This window comes from Ochotona princeps, chromosome 28, assembly GCF_030435755.1.
Source record: "Ochotona princeps isolate mOchPri1 chromosome 28, mOchPri1.hap1, whole genome shotgun sequence".
In the NCBI taxonomy this organism is placed as follows: domain Eukaryota; kingdom Metazoa; phylum Chordata; class Mammalia; order Lagomorpha; family Ochotonidae; genus Ochotona; species Ochotona princeps.
The window spans coordinates 1,103,991-1,127,881 of NC_080859.1; the positions used below are offsets into that span (position 1 = coordinate 1,103,991).

Here is a 23,891-nt window from a genome sequence, read left to right on the forward strand (position 1 = left end):
GCTGGGCCCCCATAGCTGGTTTAGTCACTTGGAGAGAAAGCCAGAGGATCTGAGACCTCTGTGTGTCTCTTCCTCTAATTTGGCCTTTCAATAAACTAAATCTTTAAAAAAAATCCTATGAATTTGGGTTCCCGTGTTTTAAGCTAATAGATTAAGAAGGGGAAAACTAGTGGTGCAGCCAGCAGTGCTGACAAAGAGAATGACGATGCCAAGCCAGGCGCCTGGGAGCGACAGCAGAATGTACCAAGCTACCAGCTTAGTGCCATTCCCTCAACAGCTTCACCGGCCCTAAGGAAGTGTTGTGGTGTTTGTAACACCCATAGCACACTCCTCAGTGTGAAAAAAGTTAAATGAGGCTCCCACTCTCCATTTAATAAGAGTGCAACAGAAATATGGATGTGCGTTCAGCTAGACACACCAGGTGCTCGGCTCAGAGCCACACGGCAGCTAACGGAGGGGAGGCACTGCCTCTAGGGTCCACACCCTGCCAGCCCCCGCAGTGGGGTCACACCTTAAGGGTGAACAACACTGATTAAAAGAGACAGATGTACTGAGCTAGAATGTCAGTTGACTGGTGAGTGTGGCACCAGAAAAAGGAGAATTAGATAAATGGAACACTTCCGAGCTAAAGCACACCTCTGAATTTCTTGGAGAGTAAGTATTACAAGGAGATATTTCAGAGGCTCTTCTGTTAATTTTATATGCCTGGAATCGACTAAGATTTCTTTTTAGAGGGTAAGAGGTTCCACTAGCTAAAAAGTGAAATTCAGGGGCCCAGCGTGGTGGCCTAGTGGCGAAAGTCCTCATCCTGCATGTGCTGGGATCCCGTATGGGCGCCAGTTCGTGTCCCAGCAGTCCCACTTCCCAGCCAGCTCCCTGCTTGTGGCCTGGGAATGCAGTCGAGGACGGCTCCAGCGCCTTGGGACCCTGCACCCACATGGGAGACCTGGAAGAAGCTCCAGGCTCCTGGCTTCGGATCAGCTCAGCTCTGGCCATTGTGGCCCCTTGGGGAGTGAGTCAGCAGATGGAAGATCTCTGTCTCTCCACCTCTCTGTATATCTGAGAATATTTGACTTTCCAATTAAAGAAAAGAAAAAAAAAGTAGAGCTCAGTAGCACTTAGTTTATATAAACTGAGAGCACAAAGCGCCCTAAAGCTCCACGCTGGGGTGCAGATGGAACAAGCCAATCCTCATCATGTGATTTCCCCGTGTCCCCACGGGGCCACACTTCCTGGACGCTGACTTTCCCTCTGAGGAGAGCGGGGGCTGGCCATGTGGTGCAGTAAGTTAAGCCTCTGCCCGCTTTGTCCACATCCCATATGGATGCTGGTTTGACTCCCAGTTGCTCCACTTCCAATCCAACTCCGTGTTTACAGTCTCAGAAAGTAGCCAAAGACTTCCCAAGTGCACCCACATGAGACCAAGAAGCTCCAGGCTCCTGGTTTCAGACCAGACCAGCTCCAGCTGTTGCAGCCATTTCAGCAGTGAACCAGTGAGGGATGATCTTGCTGTCTCTCCTTCTCTCTGTAAGTCTGCCTTTCCAATTAATATAAACCTTAAAAACAAACTAAACCAAAACAAAAGCCAGTCAGAGTTACACAGAGGGAAGAAAGAGGGTGTGGACTCCCTGCTCACTCCTCAGGCGACCACCACCTCAGGTCTGGCCAGGCCAAGCTGGGGCAGCGGGTCTCACAGGGGCCGTTGGCAAAGTGCCAGATCAGAAGCAGAGCACAGAGGCACAAGCTGCCCCCCTCCCCCACCGCATAGTGTGCTTGCGCTGTTGCCAGGCAGTGGCTTCATCCATTATGCCATTTTCAGATTAGCTAACCTGGAGTAATTTGGGGTGTGTTTTGAAAAGTAAAATGTGAAACCTTGATATTCATAGAGATTCTGTTCTTAACACCATCCAGTCAAGATGTGAGACTGGGTTAAGCAATGTTGCCAAATGAGACAGCTGAATAGCCATCTAAGCCATTTTAAGGTGTATAGAACATGGTTGAATGTAAACCAAAATTGAAATGTCTATGAAGAAGTCACAGGTTGTGGTTGAGAACCTGCATTTTCCTATTAACATGTTGGTTAATCAATACCATGTCAATTAATGCCACAATGTTGTAAATGGTTGAAAATATTATGTTGGGGCTTTTAATTGATTGGGATGATACTCTGCCAGCTCTACCTTCAGACCAGAGATGGTCTCACCAAGAACCCATTGAACTTACCAGGACAATAAGATGCTGGACTTTACGCTTGGTAAATACCTCCAATGAAAGAATGTCAACTGAATTTGAACTACGGAAATGCAAAAAGGTGGAGCAATCCGCCGTGGGGAGGGAGGGCGTGGGGAGGGGCGTGGGGAATCCCAGTGCATAAAAAAATGTATCACATAATGCAATGTAATTAATTTTAAAAACAATGAAATGCAATAAAAAAAAAGTAAAAAAAAAAAAAAAAAAAAAGTAACGTTGCCAAATTCTAGTCTACCCAGAACCTGAGAATGCGGTCATCTTTGGGAACTGGATCTCTGAGGGTGTATCTGTTAAAATGAGATCAACCTAACCCAATGACAGTACCCTTGTCAGAGGAGACACAGAGGCAAGAAGGCAACACCAAGACAGAAACCGAAGTGAGGGCACCACAATCCGAGGGTCCTCGACAATTCCAGCAACCATCAGAGGACGCAGCAGACCAGGAAATATCCCGCCGTAACTTCTGCAGAGAGCGTCGTCTCGCTGACACAAATCACAGACTTCCACCCTCCAGAAATGTGAGAAGATAATGCAGTTGTTTGGAAGCCACAAATACTCGGAGGCTAATGTTTTAGAGAATGCTAAATTCTTACGATTTTTGTTACCAGGAGGACACAATAACAGCAGTTTTCAAGTTTCAAGTCTTGGAATCTTTCCATATGTTCTCCCACACATCTGTCCACTTCAATATTTGCCAAGTACCTACCAAGTGCCAAGCAGCGGGCCATGCAGGAAACACTGAGCCAGGATTCCTCAGGCCTGGCCTCACCACACCAAGGCACACAACCAACATCACGAGTTACATGGCATGTAGCAAAGAGTAAGCCACACGGTACTGGTAAGCATTTACATTATTTCCAATTTTCCAACATCAGAATCCCTAAGCTGAACATACTGAACACGCCAATGCCCTTGCCTGCCACCCACATGAGACACCCAGAAGCTCCTGGCCGCTGGCTTTGGTTGTCCTCACTCCCAGTTGTTCTGGCCATTTGGGGAGTGACCCAGCAAATGGAAGCTCTCTCTTTCTCTGCCTTTCCTCATTGCCTCTAAGTAATTCTGACTGGGAAAAAAAAAAAGATTGTACTTATTTATTTATTTGAAAAGGCAGAGTGATGGGCAGGGAGAGGGTTGGGCTAGAGAACTTTGATCTGCCGGCTTCCTCCCCACATGGCTGCAGTGGTCAGAGCTGAGGCAAGGGGAAGCCAGGGGTAGCAAGAGCCTAACTGTCTGGACCATTACCCACTGCTTTCCTGGCGTATCAGCAGGAATTTGGATTAGAAGTGGAACAGCCAGAACCCAGCACTCTGATATGGGATGTTGGCGGGCAAACCAATTAATCCACTGTGCCGCAAGGCCAGCCCAGGCTAGAGAAATTTTATCTTAGAATATTTATGCCATTGAATCTATCAATCTTATCATTTACAGCTTCTAGATTTTATGTGGATGAAAATTCTACACCAAATAAAACATTTTAACTATAAACTAAAAGTTAGCCATTCTGTTTTTTTATTTTTATTTTTTTTTAAAGATTTATTCAGTTTATTACAAAGTCAGATATACAGAGAGGAGGAGAGACAAAGAGGAAGATCTTCCGTCCGATGATTCACTCCCCAAGTGAGCCGCAACGGCCGGTGCTGCGCGGATCCGAAGCTGGGAACCCGGAAGCTCCTCCAGGTCTCCCACGCGGGTGCAGGGTCCCAATGCATTGGACCGTCCTCAACTGCTTTCCCAGGCCACAAGCAGGGAGCTGGATGGGAAGTGGAGCTGCTGGGATTAGAACCGGCGCCCATATGGGATCCCGGTGCGTTCAAGGCGAGGACTTTAGCCGCTAGGCTACTGCGCTGGGCCCAGCCATTCTGATTTTGTTATTTAAGAAGGGAAACTTCTGGAAAGCGTGACAAATAATTTCTCAGGGCTGGTATAATGATTCAATTGGCTGGCCAATCCTACACCTGAGGGGCCAGCATCTCACATGGCAGCCAGTTCATGTGCTGGCTGCTTCATTTCCAATCCAGCTTCCTGCTTGTGGGCTGGGAAATCAGTGGAGGACGGCCCAAAGTTGGGACCCTGCACCTGCATAGGACAGCTGGAAGAAAGAAGCTCCTGGCACTTGGCTTCTGATTGGCTCAGCTCTGGCTGTTGCGGCCATTGGGGTGTGAATCAGCAGATGGAAGATCGTTCTCCACTCTGTAAATCTGATCTGCCTTTTCAATGAAAATCATAAATCTTTAAAAAAGAAAGGAAGAAGTAATTTCTCAGAAGAGCCTCACTTAACCTTCAGGTGGTCACTGCAGACAACCGTGGAAACTTACCACAATCTCTTACAGAGCTATAACAAATATCCGAGACGCAAGCAGAGGTCTCTCTCTCACGCACACACAATACACAGAGAGCACTGCCATCGGCAGGGTCACTGATTCCTGCAGTGGCCCCTGAATACAACTGCACCAGCAGACGGGCAGCAGACGGGCAGTAGGAACTCGGGCACATGCGCCGTCACCAAGGCCTTACATGGTGGATGTTACAGAGCTGGGAACTGGAGTAAGATTCTAAACCCAAGTACTCTACATGGGACACAGGCAACTTATATATTAGGTCAAACACCTACCCCTTAGAGACTGACGCTGTGGTCGAGTGCATAAAGCCAGCGGCTGCGACAGTAGCATTCTGTATGGCTGCTGGTTCAAGCCCTGGCTGCTCCACTTCCAGTCCAGCTCCAGCTATTGTGGCCAACTGGAGAGTGAACCAGTGAATGGAAGACCTGTCTCCCCCTCTCTTTGTAACTCTGCCTTACAAAAAAGTGCATCCTTTAACAAAAACACACACAAAAAAGCCTATCCCATATAAAAAGAAAATATCTAGCCAACTCATGATTTGAAATACGATGAAAGACATTTCTAGAGCGTCTCAAATGGCCACAGGCTTCCTCTTGCAGTTTCAATCTTAAATTTCTGTCAGTCTCTCGACAAATATGTGTCTATATTAAATAAAAAAACTTGTCTAGCCTTTATATATCATCAACAGATTTTGGCTTACTGACATCCTAAATGGAAACAGCACCACAATATAAAGACAGGCTCTTAAAAGGCAGTACTCAGTTTTCACTCAGATTAGCAAATGTCAAATAAGAATATTTTAATCGCAAATATCTGCTCTATTTTCTTCTCAAGAGGATTTATTTATTTCAGAGATATATTTGCTTTAATTTGAAAGGCAGACTTAGAGAGAGGGATCACCCATCAGCTGGTTCATCCCCGCAATGGCTACAACAGGGCTGAGTCGGGCGAGGTCAGGAGAGGCCAGCCCTGGCCAGCCCACCGCGGCCAGGTTTCCCAGGTGGGGGCGGAGGCACAAGCCTCACCACACCCCCTGCATCCTCCCTGGATCAGAAGTGGAACAGTAAGGCTTGAACTAGTGCCTGCACAGAATACCAGCCCCCCGGGGACTTACTTATTTTCAAAGATTTATTTATTTTTATTTGAAAGACAGATTTACAGAGAGAAGAAACAGATCTTCCATCTGCTGGTGCACTCCCCCAGTGGCTGCAGTGGCTGGCCAGAGCTGAGCCAATCCAAAGCCGGGAGCCAGGAGCTTCTTCTAGGTCTCCCGCACAAGTGCGGAGCCTGAGGACTAGGGCCATCCTCCACTGCCTTCCCAGGCCACAAGCAGGGATCTGCAGGGGGAGCGCAGCAGCAGGACACTAATGCAGGACATGCTGTCACTGGCAGATGGAGGATCTGCCTGCTGAGCCACAGTGCCGGCTCCCAAGGGGATGTATTTTTTAAAGCAAGTTTTGTTGTGTCTATCTATGTACATATACCTTATCATTCTGCTCTTTCGGTGCACTGTTCAACAGCTTTTATGCAATTTGTTGCTCATTCTTTGGTAATTAATATGACTTAACTGAAACCTGTAACTGAATATTAACATCTATGGCACCTCTCAAAACGCTACCAACTCAACACAACGTCATTGTTATTTTTTTTATGGTTCAACTGCTTATTTTTTTACCCATATTTACAACTTTAACTGATTTTAATTTTTAATTTAATTTTATTTGGCATAATTTGTCCCTCACTACCACTACAGGACAGACTAAAAACAGCCCAGTGTTGCCCTGCTTTACACGGGCCGGGAAGCCCTTTCTTTTGCCAAGGGCCATACAACATTATCACCTTAATTAAAATATTCTCTGATGAATATTTTGTGAATTTCCAGTGCTGTGGATACCTCTGAAGGCAAGCATTCCTATTCTTCAACACACTCCAGGCTGTATTCCCGTTACACACCCCAGGCTGTACTCCCGTTACACACCCCAGGCTGTACTCCCGTTACACACCCCAGGCTGTACTCCCGTTACACACCCCAGGCTGTACTCCCGTTACACACCCCAGGCTGTACTCCCGTTACACACCCCAGGCTGTACTCCCATTACACATTCCATGCTGCTATAACCTACCTAGCAAAAAATTTATTTTCCTTAAAATGATTTCTTCTGCAAACAACCACAACCTAAGTATTTTAATCTTATAACAACACAGGTTAACATAGTGCTTTACAATTAATACAGTGGTGAGGCTGCTGCATTGGCTAGCAGCGTAAGCTGCTTCCTGCAGCACCAGCATTCTATGGAGGCACCAGTCTGAGTCCAAGCTGGTCACTCGGACCCAGCTCCCTGCCAGTGCACCTGGAAAGCAGCAGAGGACGTCATAAGTGCTTGAGCCCTGGACCCATGTGGGAGGCCCAGAAGAAGCTTCTAACTCCTGGTTCTAGTCATGGCTGTTCAGGCCATCTGGGGAGTGAACCACTGGATGAAGATTTCCCTCTAATTCCCCGTCTCTGTATAACTTCCCTTTCAAAGATACAGCATAAAACTTAAAAAGAGACAGAGAGAGAGAGAAAGACCGGCCTGTATTTCAATGAAACAGCATAATCATGCTAAACATCACACATACAACAAACTGAAGAGGTCTGACATTTAGCACCTGAGCAGAGGTAATATAGTTGTGCCTGCTTAGAGTAAACACATATGCAGACAGCTTCTGGAGATGCGTGAGGATAATGTCCTGAAATATGTTCTAAAGGAAGACAGAATTTATAATTGAATGATCCTCCTGTTTGTTTAAACTGTTAATATCACTCCAAAAAGTTTAGGACATAACTACGAAATGACCTGTGTTTTTCCTGAGTGTTCAAAAGGTTTGTCTTCTAGGTGGGGGTATTTTTGTTTATAGATCTTAACAGACTAACCGTGTGACACCAAGCATTTGCTCAGAAAAAGCAGGGAGCCTATTCGTTACTGAAATGAGCAAGGCCAGCCCTCCCACTGACTCCCAGCTGTCCATAGTGAGACTGCTTAATGGGACAGGAAGTCTTACCAAAAGCACAATACTCTGTAACTTGTATGATATTATGCCTGCTTCTATCGGAGTCAAATAAAAGTTAAAACCAACAAAACGTCAGTTTAGCTCCAGCTCCTAACTTCTCCGGAAGGGGCTCTTGAGTAAGCTGTTTCATTTCTTTAGCTCTCCGAGTCATCATTTATACAATGACAGGTCAGGGTGGTCTCCCCAGCCCACATCCCTAGCGTATACTGCAGCTCAAAACTGGAAAAGCAGAAACACATACAAAACCCATTTTTATTAACAGAGCAAATTAAACTATTAGCATGAACTGAGAAATACAAAGCTGATAAATAACATTCTGAAATTGGACCTACACTACCTGAAAGTTGGATTTTCACATCAGTAGCTATCAATTTCTCTTTTTGGGTGATACATCTTTCCTCTTATCTCTTCCTTCTTTGTAATTCGTGATATAATTCATCCCCTTCTGGTTTTTCATCAATGTAATAGTCCTAATTGCCTTATTATCTGCTCTGGTGCAGAGGTAACACCTCTGAACATCCCATTTCCCCTCCCACACGAAGCCCCGCATCTCGGCCCGAGCACCTCAGCTCCTGGGAAGCCAACAGCACCTGTCACTATTGCACTGTTTGTCAATGCTCATGCCTGTCTCAACTCACGTTTAATGGGGCTTTTTATTGCTATTTTCCACCATTAAACTTTGAAGACACTTAAATGGCACTAATTCTCCTCTCAGTGTAGCATGTATATGTGGTACAAACACTCGGCCTTGCAGCGGGGAAGAGTGGCCTGCCTGGGTAGGCGGCCTGTAGCATTCAGGAGCTCCAGTCTCGTAGGGGAGCGAGACCAGCTCCTGGTCCAGTGCCGAGTATACAACTGAAGTCAGGTGACCTTAAGTCACATCCTTCCTTGGCCCACCAGGTATCCCACGGCAGTTACTGTGCTAATCTATCTGGCCACTGTGAAGACAGATTTAAAATGCCAGTTACCTCAGAGTTAGTTCCAATGTGCGGTTGTAATCCATTAGTCAGGGTTGTAATCCATGACTCATGAAACTCACTCACTGGATTGTGATCAGTATTGTTCTAACAGAAGACAACAAAATGGAATTTAAGTAGTAAAAACAGGAACACATTATTAAACTTTGTTTCAATTTTACAGGATATGTATACATATTAGCATACTGTGCCACTTCCCAAGCAGGACTGGATCAAAGGCAGGAAAGAAATGGTCCAGAAAGAGCGGCCAGCCACCTGGCTGGGAGGGCGGGAGAGAGGGAGGGAGGGAAGGAGGGAGAGAGGGACAGAGGGAGGGAGGGAGGGAGGAGGACATGAAGATTTGATTGAATCACTCAGTGTGAAGAACAGCAGAAAATAAAGCTGAAGAGTGTGAGTCAGATTTAATTTTAAGAAGTCATACTATGGACCCAGCATGTCGGCCTAGAGGCTAAAGTCCCCACCTTGAACACGCCGAGATCCCATATGGGCGCCGGTTCTAATCCCAGCAGCTCCACTTCCCATCCAGCTCCCTGCTTGTGGCCTGGGAAAGCAGTTGAGGACAGCCCAAAGCTTTGGGACCCTGCACCCGTGTGGGAGACCTGGAAGAGGTTCCTGGTTCCCAGCTTCAGATCGGCGCAGCACCGGCCGTTGCGGCTCAGTTGGGGAGTGAATCATCGGACGGCAGATCTTCCTTTGTCTCTCCTCCTCTCTGTATATCTGACTTTGCAATAAAAATACATAAATCTTGGGCCCGCAGCGTGGCCTAGCGGCTGAAGTTCTTGCCTTGAACGCGCCAGGATCCCATATGGGCGCCGGTTCTAATCCTGGCAGCTCCACTTCCCATCCAGCCCCCGCTTGTGGCCTGGGAAAGCAGTCGAGGACGGCCCCAAGCTTTGGGACCCTGCACCTGTGTGGGAGACCCGGAAGGAAGTTCCTGGCTCCTGGCTTCGGATCGGCGCAGCACTGGCTGTTGCGGACACTTGGGGAGTGAATCATCGGATGGAAGATCTTCCTCTCTATCTCTCCTCCTCTCTGTATATCTGACTTTGTAATAAAAATAAATAAATCTTTAAAAAACTTTGATCGTTCCTAACTGTACCAGCCAGCCAAATTCAGACATGTGACACCCTGTTTACCCCGAGAAACATCACTGTGATGTGGCACAGTGCACACAGTGACTGCCTTTACCACAGTCCCACAGCAATGACACTGCAGTCCCCACTGCTCTACCTCCACTGCAGTTCCTTGCTGTTAGTGCCCGGAAGGCAATGCAAGATCGTCTGGATATTACCGCCCAAGGGGGAAAGTGGATGGAGTTTCAGGGTTCTAGCTTCAGCCTGGCCCAGCCCTGGTCACTGTGGCCATCTGTGGGGGGCGGGGTGTGTACCAATAGATATAGATCTTCCCGTGTCTTCCCCCCACCTCTGTCACTATTCTCAAACAGACAGAATAAATTAAAATAATAATAAATTTTAAAATAGGGCCCAGTGCGGCAGCCTAGCAGCTAAAGTCCTCACATTGCATGCACCAGGATCCCATGTGGGCACTGGTTCTAATCCCGGCAGCTCCATTTCCCATCCAGCTCCCTATTTGTGGCCTGGGAAAGCAGTCGAGGACGGCCCAAAGCCTTCGGAGCCTGTACCATGTTTCTGTGTTAACCAGCCCCAGGGATGCCTGCTCGTTGTTTATCTATCTTATGGGAATGGCAGATTTACAGACAGAAGGAGAAACAGAGACAGAACGATCTTCCATCCCCTGGTGGCTGTAATGCCTGGAGCTGAGCCAATATGAAGCCAGGAGCCAGGAGCCTCCTCTGCGTCTCCCAGATGGGTGCAGGGTCACTAGAAATGTACCATATGACAAATTAGACAACCATGTTTCTACTTCACAGAATTACCAAGGGGTACACATTGAGACCCTTGACTCTACGCTCGGGTCCCTGGGTCCGGCCCTCCTTGCACACTCAGGTCCCTGGGTCCAGCCCCCATTTCCTTCTGGCACAGGCTCTGGGAGGCAGTGTGCTGACTAGAGCAGTTAGCTTCCTGCTACTCTTATGGCGTTACAGAGAGGGGACAGAGAGATTGTCCATTTGTTGGTTCACTTCCCAGATGACAACATGACTGGGCAGGGCAAACCTGAAACAGACCTTCATTTGGGCCTCTCGCGTGCGCCATGTAGCCCAAGCACTTGAGCCACCTGCCGCTGCTTTTCCCAGGCCACATGCAGGGAACTGAACCGAAAGCTAGCAGATAACCTGTGAGCAGGTACCCAGGTGGGATCCTGGCAGCCCCTCTATGAAGATCTTTTAAAGACTATACAGAAACTAAATTTCGGAGCAGCTAGCACTCCTCAGAATTATTCTGGAAAATACAAGAGGTTTTAATAAAGCCAGGAGCTCTAACAGTTCATGATTTTACCATAAGTTTATTAGCAAATCAACCTAAAAATGTTACTCTCTCTTTAAAAGACTAATGTCTATTAACAGCTTAAAACAGGGCACAGTAGGGGGTTAATATGTTGTTGTCTGAATCACTTTCATCAGTTTAAGTACCTATTAGTCTTTATTAGCAATGTGCTACCAAGCTGCTGCTGGTCTTTTAAAGTTTCCATACTTCCTGTGAAAGTAAGGCCACCTAGACACTTTGCCAAGCACCTTTGAAATAGGAAGTTTAAATTCACATTTTGCTTAAATTTCAGATTTCTTAGTTTTAGATTTGTACTTTAAAAGTCTTTTTCTTTTTAAAGATTTTCATTTATTTGAAAGGCAGAGTTACAGAGACAGGAAAACAGAGAAAGGGAATGTATCTTCCATCTGCTGGTTCACCCCTCAAACGGCAGGAACCTCCAGGGCTGGACCAGGCGAAATCAGTCGGGGACTCCACGGGGCCCCCCACAGTCGGGGACTCCACGGGGCCCCCCCACAGTCGGGGACTCCACGGGGCCCCCCCACAGTCGGGGACTCCACAGGGGTCTCCCTGAGTCAGGGACTCCACGGGGCCCCCCCACAGTCGGGGACTCCACGGGGGTCTCCCACAGTCGGGGACTCCACGGGGCCCCCCCACAGTCGGGGACTCCACGGGGCCCCCCCACAGTCGGGGACTCCACAGGGGTCTCTCATGGACAGCAGGGCCCAGCACTCTCAGCCTTTGTCCACAGCTTTCCCAGGCACATCAGCAGAACTCTAGATCAGACCTGAACTGGCGCCCATAAGCGATGCTGTCACCACTGCGCACAACACTGCCATGCCCGCTTTAAGGACTGTGCTCACCAGCAGACAGTTCAGCACATCTGTGCGCCTAAGCTGGCATGATACTGTGCAATAATATGCAAGTATTATCAAAAATTTCAACCAAGGGGAGAAATTAGCATGAGCCTTCTCAGAATCCAGGGCAGAGTACCTACACACCCTCCTCTCCGACCACTCCAGAGCTAGCGACTGTCCTGGCGTCCACTCCCCATCCAGCTCTCTGCTTGTGCCCTGGGAAGGCAGTGGAGGATGGCCCAGGTCCCTGGGAGCTCCTGGCTGCAGATCAGCTCAGCTCTGGCAGCTGTGGCCATTTGGCGAATGAACCAGCAGATGGAAGATCTGTCTACCCCTCCTAAGATTTGCGTCAACAAATAAAGACATCTTTTTTAAAAATATGAAATTCTTTATTCATCAATAATAAAAAGCAGTAATGTTTCTTTGTTTTTCAATACCAGTCAACAGATCACTTAAGAATTTTTTTTTAATTTGAAGAGACACATGTTCTGTCCAGCGGTTCACTTTCCAATTGGCCACAGAGCCAGGCCTGACTCAGGCCAACCCCAGAAGCCTGGAACGCCATCCGGGTCTCCCTGGATGGCAGGGACCCATCATTTGAGCCATCCACCCTGCCTCGCAGGTGCAGGCAGCACAACCTTGCCAAGATTTGCGTTCATGAATGTGGACACGGCACGAGGGCACACCCACAGCACTCCAGCCGCTGCACCAAGTGCTCATCCCTGCAGGGATTTCCTGCCCCATCAGTATTAAAACCTCAGAATGTCCCTTTTTTCATATAACCCATGGGGCACTGCTAGTCACCGCAATTTAAATTGTCCATCCCCACCTGAGAACACTTCTCTTGAGAGCTGCGCAGAGACGCGCCTCCACACACCTCTAATCCCAGCCGGACGCACCCTCGGGCAGCTCTGCCTCACACTGCCACCTAGGTGTCCCTGGACCCTGCAACAAGGGGGATCGCAGCACCACTGCACACAAACCACTCAGCAAGAATGAAAACCAAGCACATTCACATAAACATAATTTCTTCCTAATTAAAAAACAACACTGTGAAGCTGTTAGCATTTAAGCAAACTCTTGCTATGAATGTATTTTCATATTTTTATATGTCTAATAAAAATACTGCTCTGAGAAATTAAGTTGGTTACTATTCACAGCTTTCTCTTCTGTTTCTGCCTCTCATTTTTATACATAGAGACTTTCAGTTCAGGTTCTTCCCTTTCTAGCTTCTAGCTGTCCCCACAGCCTGACTCAGCTGACAAATATCAATGACAGGTTTATCCTGTGAAAAAGCCCTGCTAGGTATCACCCCTCCCATCCCTAAAAACTACTTAGTCTTTTAAAGAAAAGGTTCATACACCTTGATATAATCTGGAGCCCTTAAAACTTGGTATCCCACATTTAGAGAGTTACTAAGTTCCGACAAGCCTCGGAGACGCCTGGTTTTCCAAAGCTGCAGAGTGCTGTACTGCAGGCAGTGAGTGCCGTATTACTCTGCACAAACTGAGAACACTCCATGAAAAACTAAGTAAATGTCCACTTGCTTCAATCTCCTTCAAAGACAAATGAGGCCTGGTTAGAGCTCACACGTTACACACAGCTCCGTACGTGACAGCATCACAACGGGTGAACTCACTGAAAAACACAGGAAGTGGACGTGGCCTCGCTGCCCCGTCACAGTGCTGGATGACAATTGTTCTAAGCAGACTTTCCACATGGTCTGCAGCCACCTGGGAATCTGGTTAGGGAATGGTTAGCTAACTAGCAAAGGTGAAGACCATCTCAGAGACAGAGGGAGGGGTGGGCAGACAGACCTTCCAACCAGATGTCCACAACGGCCAGGCTTCGTCTTGGCTGAAGCCAGGAGCCGGGAGCTCCGCTCACATGTTGGAGAGAACCACCCTCCAGAGCTTTCCCAGGCACATCAGCTAGGGAGCCACTGGGAATGGAACAGGCACCATATGGCTGCCAGCATGGCAAGTGGTGGCTTTGTATGCTGTACAACACTAGTCCCCCACAATACTTCTGTCATTACTTTTGAAATGGAAAATGTATAAACAGCTAAAGCAAAGAGGGAAACATTTTATACCTACCTAAGCACATGTTACTTAAATTTTCACTTTTTTATGTTAATATATATTAACTATGTAGCAACCTTTCATTTCCATTGTTTTTGTGCCAGTTACACAAGGTATATACACAGTATACACAGAATACATGCTTTACCCAGCAATGTGTCAGAGATGGCCTATAAACAAACTCGGGAAGAAATCAGTTTGGGAACTGTGCTTGCTTTATTAAAAAAAAAAATCAATGCAATCTCCCCATAGGTTCATGAAGTAAAATTCTATAATCAAGGCTTATAGATGTGTAATTATGGTATGTCAGCTACATTTAAACAAGAGTGTTAAAAGATTGTTAAAGTTAAACTAACACAATTGCAGTGTGAATTGTCTTAGTCTCATTTTAATCTACTGATGTCACTTTCACTTAATCAGAGGAAAACTATAGGCCAATGTCAGTGCTACTTTCAATGTCCTAACATTCTTTGTTCATATTGGATTTCAACCTATTACCGATCAAAAATGGTTATAAAAAGGTATGCTTAAGCCCAGCTGTAGGCAGCTGCCTAAGGTGCCTTGTACCTAGGCAAATGTTAACACTGCTGGAGGGAAGCAGCCAACAGCTGGTGCTTGGATATGGCCATGGCATCCTGGGCCTGGTTATGCTGAATTTGTGTTAACTCTGTGCCAGCACAGTCGCCTTTTTTCTTTTTAAAGATCTTTGAGGAATGCGGGAACACGACCCCATCCCCCAGGTGAGGGGGACTGCAGCCTGCCTGACACAGGGTGTCTCGGGACGCACTAAGAGGGAGAGGCTAAGGGCAGGTTTGACGGGAGGAACAACTTCTAGTCTTCCACCAACCAGGCCACTGCTGAGACCAGGTGGTTTAGAGTGGGGAAGCTGGAGGGCATGTCTGGGTCAGGCCAAGGCACTTGCCTGTGTGGGAGACCTGGGCTGGGAAAAAGAGCATCACCTTCCAGTCACCGGTGCACACAAAAGCTGGGGCTGCAGGACTTGCAGCTATACAGTAGTGAGTGCCAGGACTGGGGTCCTGCACATGCAGGATGCAGAGCTTGAGTGGGCTGGTAGGAAAACTTGGGAACTTCCCTGTTAGGCTGCAGCTCCTGCTGGTGGTCACAAGAGCCAGGGCTGGCAGCAGGCCTGGTGGGGGAACTGTGGGCACTCACTGGCTGGGTACAGCTCCTGCTGGTGGTCACAAGAGCCAAGGCTGCTGCAGGGTCAGGCTGGTCAAGGAGGCAGCACCCATCGGCTTATGTGTGGGCTGGGTCAGGTGGCGGGTCAGACTGAGCCAAGCTGTGGCACCCATGGGTGTGCACAAAAGCCAGATGGGACATGGGATGGATCAAGCTAGGACATAGCACATGTAAAAGCCAGAGCCAAGAGTAAGCTTGGTGAGGGTCATTTGGGGTAACCCTCTGGTGTACATCAAGACCAGGCCTGTGGTGGGCTGGGCTGGCTGGGCTGGTCCTGGCTGGTCCTGGCTGGGCCACAGCATAAGTTTGCATAAGAGATAAGGCTTAGTGCAGAACTGCTTAGCAGCTGCGTCCACTGGTATGTGTGCTGGCTGGTGCAGGTGATAGATCAAACCTGACCCTGCACTGGCTGGCGCACACCAGAGCCAAGTCTGAGGCCATCCCAGGCTAGGTTTCTTGGGGGAAAACTCCCCAGCTTCATCACTGGACTCAAAACCTGGCCACAGGGAAAATCACAAGACATGTGGTGCTGTGCACGCGTCAGGAGTGTGCCTCATCAGTTGCTTATGTCTATGCCGTGGACAGCATGCCCAGAAGCACCCTGGGACATGACAGCCGGCCCATCTAGGCCTCGGCAGAGGTTGGACCACTCTGCTGGCCACGCTTTGCAACATGATCCTGGGCCTGTGGATGCAGTAAGGCAGGCTTAGACAACAGACCTTGGGTACAACAAAGATGAAGTCTCAGAACTACCAAAACCACTGGAGTGGCGCCCTCAGAACACTCTGCCCACATCCAGGCAACATCAGATGACCGTCCCTCATCCCGGAGCTCATGCAGTTTGACAGCAAGCAGTGGCCCTTCCCTCCCTGCGGACTACGGAGAGGAAAAAAAAAAAAAGCAAGTGAAACATGTGTCCCACCCCCTTCCTCCAGACCTGGACCCTCATCAGAGACTCACAGGGCATCCCTCTCAACTAAGGAAACACCACCAAAAATAAATAAATAAATAGCAGGAGATATCTGCTTGAATATTTTTTTACTTAAAAAAAAAAGGGTGTTGTTGAGCAACCATTTTTAATCAATTCATTCACCCATCGGTGGGCTAACTAATAGGGCATGTTACAGTAAGCTGCCTTTTATGTGAAGGGCATGGAACACACTATCTTGCAACAGCACTTATAGTTAAAAAAAAAACAAATAAAAACTATTTCTTGAACATACATTCTACTTGGTTATTAGCTGAAATACCACAACATTTAAGAAACAGCAATCCTATATGTTCTATAATTATTTTCTAAACTTCTAACAATTCAAATTGTTATGGGGAAATCTGCTGTTAAGGGTTCATATTGGTTGTAAGACAGAAGGCAGAGCACCCGGCTACAGCTCTACCATCAGCACAGAAACCCCAAGGGATCACACTTCACAGACCAGATGCAAATCCACTAACAAACACCTTCTTCAGGCAGAGCATGCGCTGGACACGGCTGGGACCGTGGATGCCTCAGATTTTTCTTGCTTTTTTGAGTTTGGATACATTTTCATAAACTGTACTGGCTGTTAATCCACAATGTGAAAAAACAAAATGCTCCAAAATACAACCACCCCATCAGTATTCAAAATGTTCACACTTGGGCCCGGCGGCGTGGTCTAGCGGCTAAGGTCCTCGCCTTGAAAGCCCCGGGATCCCATATGGGCGCCGGTTCTAATCCCGGCAGCTCCACTTCCCATCCAGCTCCCTGCTTGTGGCCTGGGAAAGCAGGAGAGGACGGCCCAATGCATTGGGACACTGCACCCGCGTGGGAGACCCGGAGGAGGTTCCAGGTTCCCGGCTTCGGATCGGCGCGCATCGGCCCGTTGCGGCTCACTTGGGGAGTGAAACATCGGATGGAAGATCTTCCTCTCTGTCTCTCCTCTCTGTATATCCGGCTTTTCAGTAATAATAAAAATCTTAAAAAAAAAAAAAAAATGTTCACACTTGGAACACTTCAAATTTCAGATTTCCACCTTGGGGATGTTCAGCCTGCACCTGCGAGCTGCGTGAGCTGTTGTGCAGGAAACTGTGTGGTCAGTCGGCAGCCCTGGCTCACACCCCTCAGGGTCACGGGCTGAACCAGCATCCTGCAAGAAGGCCTGGCACTTGCAGGCCAGGCACTACTAGTCCCTGAAATCGTCCTGCCCAAGAGCTAACCTCTCTTCCAATCCCTTTCCCCGAGCAAGAGCCTTCGCCCCATCACCAGATGAGACCTCACGAAGCACCTGAAACTTGGCAGCCGCAGCCTGCTTCTGCTCTTAAGGCAGGCGTCCAACCAGGAGGCCAACGCACAGACACGGCCACTGTCCCCACGCTCCACTGTCCTGACACCAACCGCACGTCCACTGGCTGTCCTTCCCACACTCCTTGAACACCCCCTGCCTGTTCAGCTGGTGTCTGAAGGCCCAGAGCTGGGAACCTGACTTACCTGGACTATTCTAACCCTAAGAACCTACACTGCCCGATATGCATCTGGAATACCATTTCTAGCACTTTCTGGTTTGTGAAAACAAAAGCATGGGTGTGAGTTATTACGTTGGATCTCACCTTCACAATAAAGGTGAGAACCTCTTCAGAGAAATGAGGCCAAAAAAGGTAAACATGGGGCCAAAAATACAGTGTTGAGGAACACTGGTCATTATCTCTGCTTTTGAAAATTTTAACAGAAGCTCACAAAACCAAAAACATGTGTAAACCATGAAACAACGTCTTTGAAAGCAGATGTGGAAGAGAAAAAAGGCCTATCTTCCAAGCCATTTTTATCAAAAAATAATCTAAGAAAGCCCTGTCACCGTGCAGCCCCAACAGTGGTCACTGTGCCCTGTCTGCCTCACCCACTGCTCTCCCCTCCCTGGAGGGCGGCTGTTCAGAACTGGGTTACTAAGGGCACATGATGGCAAGAGTCACCGAGAAACACTTTTTAGGGAAAAAAGGCCGAGAGTACCAGACAATATTCACAGACTGAGATGGTTACACACCAATGCAAAGGAAGCCAACCAAAAAGCCCTGGGGACTCCTACATAGGCAGGTGTCCATTAATTCGGAGCAAACTGCGATTACAGTCAACTAGAGCCTGCTCAAAAGTATCAAAGTTTGATAATGGCCACCTGCTGAACACAAACTGAAAACAAAGCCTTTTTCAGAAGTGTTTTTGGAGATCCTCAAGTTTAGTTGGAGCTTTTTCCTTGCACTCCTTGGTGGACTGAGCGATGAGGCCTGCGGGACCAGGAGTGGGGACCCCCTTTCGGGAGCTGCTTTCCCCAGCCTGGGCACCAGGGTCCCCGAAACCCCAGTCGACCTCGGCCCCACGTCTCCAGAGCCGAAAAGCAGAATCCCGGGTTTGCGTCCTCGCGGCGCGACCTCAGACAAGCTGGGCTCCTTTTCCAACTTCGGTGACAAGCGGCCTCTCCCGCTCCCTCTCCGCCTGCCCCGGCCTCTCCCCGGCCTCGGCCCGCTCCCTCTCCGTCTTCCCGGGCCTAGGCCCTCTCCGGTCCCCGGCCTCTCCCCCGGCCTCGGCCCGCTCCCTCTCCGGTCCCCGGCCTCTCCCTCTCCGGTCCCCGGCCTCTCCCCGGCCTCGGCCCGCTCCCTCTCCGGTCCCCGGCCTCTCCCTCTCCGGTCCCCGGCCTCTCCCCGGCCTCGGCCCGCTCCCTCTCCGTCTTCCCGGGCCTCTCCCCCACGACTCGCCGGCGCAGCGCGCTCCTCGGCGGGCACCGCCCGGGCCCGCACACCGCCCCAAGGCTGCCCCGAGGCGGGCGCAGCGCCACCCGCGGCTCCTCACCGCTTCACCACGCCGGTCTTGATCTTGATCTGGCGCACACGAGGGTCGGCCATGGCCCCGGAGCGCCGCGCACGAGCAGGGGCGGGGCGCTCCGGGGCTCGGGCGGCGGGCGCGCAGGCGCGGAGGGAGGGGCCTGGAGGGCGGGGCGTGGGCCAGCGCGGTGTCCACCTCGGTGCCTGCTCCGGTGCCCGCGCCGGGTCCCCGCGGGCCTGGGTCCCCGGGCTGGGCGGCAGGAGCGGCCTCCGGCTGCGCCCACGCGGATCCCGTGAGGCAGGGCCGCCGTGCGCGCGTCCTGGCCTCTGCGGCCCTGGGCCTGCCCTGTGGCTGGCGGGCTCACTCCTCCGCCCTGCCGGCTCCGGACCCGCCCTCCGTCCGGTGATTTTGTTTTTCGAGGGTGCCAAGGACTTGGGCCACCCCCGCTGCTGGAGGGAAGTGGAGCAGCCGGGATAACAGCACAGCTTTACCCGCCAGGCTCCACGATGATGGCTTGGATTTGGGGGACACACTGCAGTTGTGGCATCGTGCTGCCACACGTCTCCCCAGCCTCCTTGTGTGTTGTGTGCATGTGCAGTGGGGGCTAAGCCTTGTCACCCTGCTGGTGACACACACTGCAGGACCACAGGTGGGGGCGGGCATACAGCAGCACAGCTGGACATTGCACAGCTGCTGTGGGGTCCTGCCAGTGCCATGACATCCAAGCCATTGGCTGCCGGATGCCCAGAGCTAGTTTTGCGGTCATTTGCAGGGATTTCTGCGGGAGGGCTCCTGATGCCAACCTGTGGTATCGACCATTTGCCTTGGCTTGTATCCCTACAAAAAACCCTTTCTCTGGCCTTTACCTTAAACCACTAATCCCTAAACATGACAGCAAAGGGGTTACCGTGAGAAGGGCTGCTGTGAGTAGCCAGGCCCAGGCCCCTAAACATGCTCTGTTTGTGTGTGTATTCATCACAGGTGGGTCTGTGTGTGTGTGTGTGAGACATAGGTGGGCACAAGTGGGTGTGTGTGAGACATAGGTGGGCACAAGTGTGTGTGTGTGACACAGGTGGGCACAAGTGGGTGTGTGTGTGACATAGGTGGGCACAAGTGTGTGTGTGTGACACAGGTGGGCACAAGTGGGTGTGTGTGAGACATAGGTGGGCACAAGTGTGTGTGACACAGGTGGGCACAAGTGGGTGTGTGTGACATAGGTGGGCACAAGTGTGTGTGTGTGACACAGGTGGGCACAAGTGGGTGTGTGTGTGACATAGGTGGGCACAAGTGTGTGTGTGTGGCACAGGTGGGCACAAGTGGGTGTGTGTGTGACATAGGTGGGCACAAGTGTGTGTGTGTGACACAGGTGGGCACAAGTGGGTGGGTGGGTGTGTACCACGGGTAGGCCTCTGTGTGTGTGTGTGTACCACAGGTGGGCCCAAGTGTGTGTGTGACATAGGTGGGCACAAGTGTGTGTGTGTGACACAGGTGGGCACAAGTGTGTGTGTGTGTGACACAGGTGGGCCCAAGTGGGTGTATGTGCCCCCCAGGTGGGCCCAGGTGTATATGTGTGTGTGATTGTATGTGTCACAGGTGGGCCAAGTCCAGGCCCCAAACATGGGATATGTGTGTGTGTGTGTGTGTGTGTGTGTGTATGCACATGTGTACACCACAGGTGGGCCCGAGGCTGCCGGGTAAGCTTATAGAGCTTGGTTCTGCCTTTTAGCCATGGTGAGAACTTCCTCTCTAAGGCCAACTTGTGTCTGGTGATACTGGACAGAGGCCCTGGATTACTCACCTGTAGACGGATGACAGTGATGATGCTGTTTGTCACGGGCACACTCCAGAAGCCCCCTCCCCAGTGTTTGCTAAAGGAGGCACCTGGGGAGGAAATCATGGGTAAGAAGACAGGCTGCTGGCTTCCCCCTGGGTGCATGCACACACCCCAGCATGCAGCAGGGCCTGCCACACAGTAGGCACTTTCACATGTTTCAGTGAGTAGGAGATCCTGCTGTGGTATCATAGGTCAAGCTGCTGCTTGGGGTGCATCCATATAGGAAGCCTAGTGTGTTCCAGCCGCTCCGAGCTTGCAGGCCAGCCCTTGCTGGACACAGGGAGCGCCGGCCCAGGTGTCAGTTCCTGCCTCCCACAGTGGAGACCTGGCTGGAGCTCCTGGCCCCTGCCTTCAGCCTGTATTATGACATCCAGAGAGTGAACCAGCACACGGAAGATCTCTGTCTTTTCCCCTTGTCGCTCTGCCTTTTGAGCAGATAAATATTTTAAAATAAAAATAAATCTGTTCTGTAATAAATTCTGTAATAATCTGTTCTGTAAATAAATTGGTCTAGAGGTTAGGATGCCCACATCACAGCAGTGCAGGGAGTCCTGGCTGTGCTGCCAGTGCCAGCACCCTCACAGTGGGCACTGAGGAGCCAGTGGCCATGGCTCAAATCATTCCCTCCCAGCTTCACCACTGGCCCAGTTCCGGCCACTGTGGGCATTTGGGGAGAGAAGCAGCCAAACCCTCAAACACGTAAGTTTACAAACTGGAACGGCCTCTCCCCTGGCACCCCAGCTTCCTCCAGGCCTCCCGGATTAGGGTTGGCACTCTGAGGAGGTAGGGGGAGGGGAGAAGGCTGGTTCAGGTGAGTACAGAGGCGTGCTCCCCAGAGAGCAGCCCAGAGCCTGCAGGGAGAGAAGGCTGGTTCAGATGAGTACAGAGGAGTGCTCCCCAGAGAGGAGCCCAGAGCCTGGAGGGAGAGCCAGGTGCCCAAGCACGGTCCTTTTGTTCTGCTATGGTTGTGCCTTCATTGAGTTCCATTTCAGGATTCCAGCCTGGCCTAGGGGAGCTGTGGGAACAAGCACCCTGAGATGTGAGCTAACAGCGGGCAAGGTCTGAGCAGCTCACTAAATGTTACAGGTGGTGATGAATGTGGCTGGGGGGCTGCTGAGGCTGGTGAGTCTGTTGAGACTGGCTAGCTGTGTGTGTGGGAGCCTCACTGAGCTGAATCCCCAGCCACCGAGACCCAGAACCTGTGGGGCTCCCTATGCTGGAGGAACAGGGCAGGGGCTTCTGCACTGTGGGTTTCCACTTCAATGCTGGCCCTAGACCTGGACACCTCCCTCAGCCGAATAACAGCCTCTCGCGTTGGCTTACCCACTCATGTCTTCCACAGGTACAAGGATCTGCTCTGGGCCTGGCAGTGTCCTAGGCACGGATGATGCCATGGTACAGGGGAGGGGCATCCCAGTTCCTGGCAAGCCACATCCTCTCTGCCGAGGTGGGTTCCTATTGTAAGTACTATGTGTGGGCAGTGCTGTCACTGGGCATGCCATGTAGTACCACCACCAGTGGTGACCACATCTGCTCTTGGATTCTCATTCACCCACAGTAAAGCTTGCCCACTCCCCCAGGCACTCTTCTCCCTACCAGTGCCACTGCACTCCCCTCAGAGCCACAACCCACAGCTCTCACCAGTCACCCTCCCGGCCTCCGGGCTAGCCCACGTGCCTTCCTCCCACTCTCCACTCTGTGCCCTTCCTTACCAGGTCTGCCCACTGCTCCCCCCACCTGTAACCCAGCGTACGCTGGCTCAAGACTCTAGCAAACAACCTCTTTTCTCTCTTTCCATGACTTCCAGCCACCCCACCCATCCCACCTGTGCTGCAGCTGTCTGGAACACTCCACTCCCACCAGCGTGCCCAGGAGCACTCATTCTCTGCCTTGCAGTCTGCTGTAGACTCGGATGGTTGTCTTTGTACCAGCAAGACTCGGGAACAGGCATTTCCCCCCTGTAGGCAGAAAGCTGGGTCTGCTCTTCACTGTTTCAAAAGCAAACTTTCTATGGGAAAATAACACACACGCACACACACACACGTGCACAAGTGGCCGGCATTGTGGCATAGTGTGTAAAGCCACTGCCTGGACACTGTCACCCTGTAAGGACACTGGTTTGTGTTCTAGTGGCACCACTTCCAGTCCAGCTCTCTGCTAACATGCCCAGGAAAGCAGCAGCAGATTGCCCAAGTGCTTTGGACCCTGTACCTACCTGGGAGACCCAGATGAATTCCCTGGCTCCTGGCCATTTCTGACTATCACAGCCATCTGGGGAGTGAAACAGCAGATGGAAGATCTTTCACTGTGTTTCTCCCTCTGTAAATCTGCCCTTCAAATACATGTCTTCAATGACAACAACTAAAAGAATGTCCACATTTGATGAATATTCACAAAGTAAACATAATCACATAGCCAGCACCAAATCAGAAAAGAAAGCAAGACCATAGCCCCGCACACTCCACCCTTCCCACGTGAGAGTCACCATTCTGCCCTTCCCACATGACAGCCACCCGTCTGCCCTCCAGTGCCACATGGAAGCTGGCCTGGCTTGAATCCTAGAGAAACAGTGCTCTGTCTGTCTTCGGGCATCGTGTTTGTGAGACTAATGGAACCTGTTCCTTCCTGTTCAGGCATAGCTTCACCTCACAGGAAAACCTTGCATCAAGGGATCCTAATTCAGTCTCTGGGAGAGGGTCTCCCATGGGGTGTCTGCTTGTCTCCAGTTTCTGGCCCTCGTGATCAAGGCTCCCACAGGCTAACACGTGTTTTCTGCTAAGGATGCATAGGCATTGTTTTGTGCTGGAGCGCTGTGTGCTCAGCTTCAGGAGATGTAAAGCAGTGTTTCCACAGTGCCGGTGCTGGTTTCCAGCGTGCGAGAGTTCTGATGGCTCCATGTTCCCTCCGCCACCAGCTCTGGGCAGTTCCTTTTCTGGCAGCGCATCCCGGTGGCGGCACAGCCATGTTCCTTGTGGCTTTAGTTCACGTTTTCTGGGTGATGAATGAAGTTAAACAGGTCTTGGCAGGCTTCGTAACGCGCGCATATCTTCGCCTCTTTTGCCCATTTTCACTTTGTCTTTTTCTTGCTGATGGCAGTGTGCCTGTCTGCT

The 23,891-nt window shown here is 50.4% G+C and overlaps 1 protein-coding gene and 1 long non-coding RNA gene across 3 annotated transcripts in view; both read right to left on the reverse strand.

Annotated features, from left to right (window-relative positions):
- The window catches only part of TBCA (tubulin folding cofactor A), a 40,439-nt gene extending 21,326 nt beyond the window's left edge, over nt 1–19,113 (reverse strand). For both annotated transcript variants that reach the window (XM_012927306.2, XM_004586242.3), the window contains exon 1: nt 18,975–19,113. In XM_012927306.2, coding sequence (XP_012782760.1) covers nt 18,975–19,027 — 53 coding nt within the window. In that variant the 5' untranslated portion in view covers nt 19,028–19,113. The remainder of the gene's footprint in view (nt 1–18,974) is intronic.
- Nucleotides 19,114–20,745: 1,632 nt separating this feature from the next.
- Nucleotides 20,746–23,891, reverse strand: part of LOC131478208 (uncharacterized) — a 91,110-nt gene continuing 87,964 nt past the window's right edge. Inside the window, exon 3 of the long non-coding RNA XR_009244360.1 lies at nt 20,746–20,828. This is a non-coding gene — a long non-coding RNA (uncharacterized LOC131478208). The remainder of the gene's footprint in view (nt 20,829–23,891) is intronic.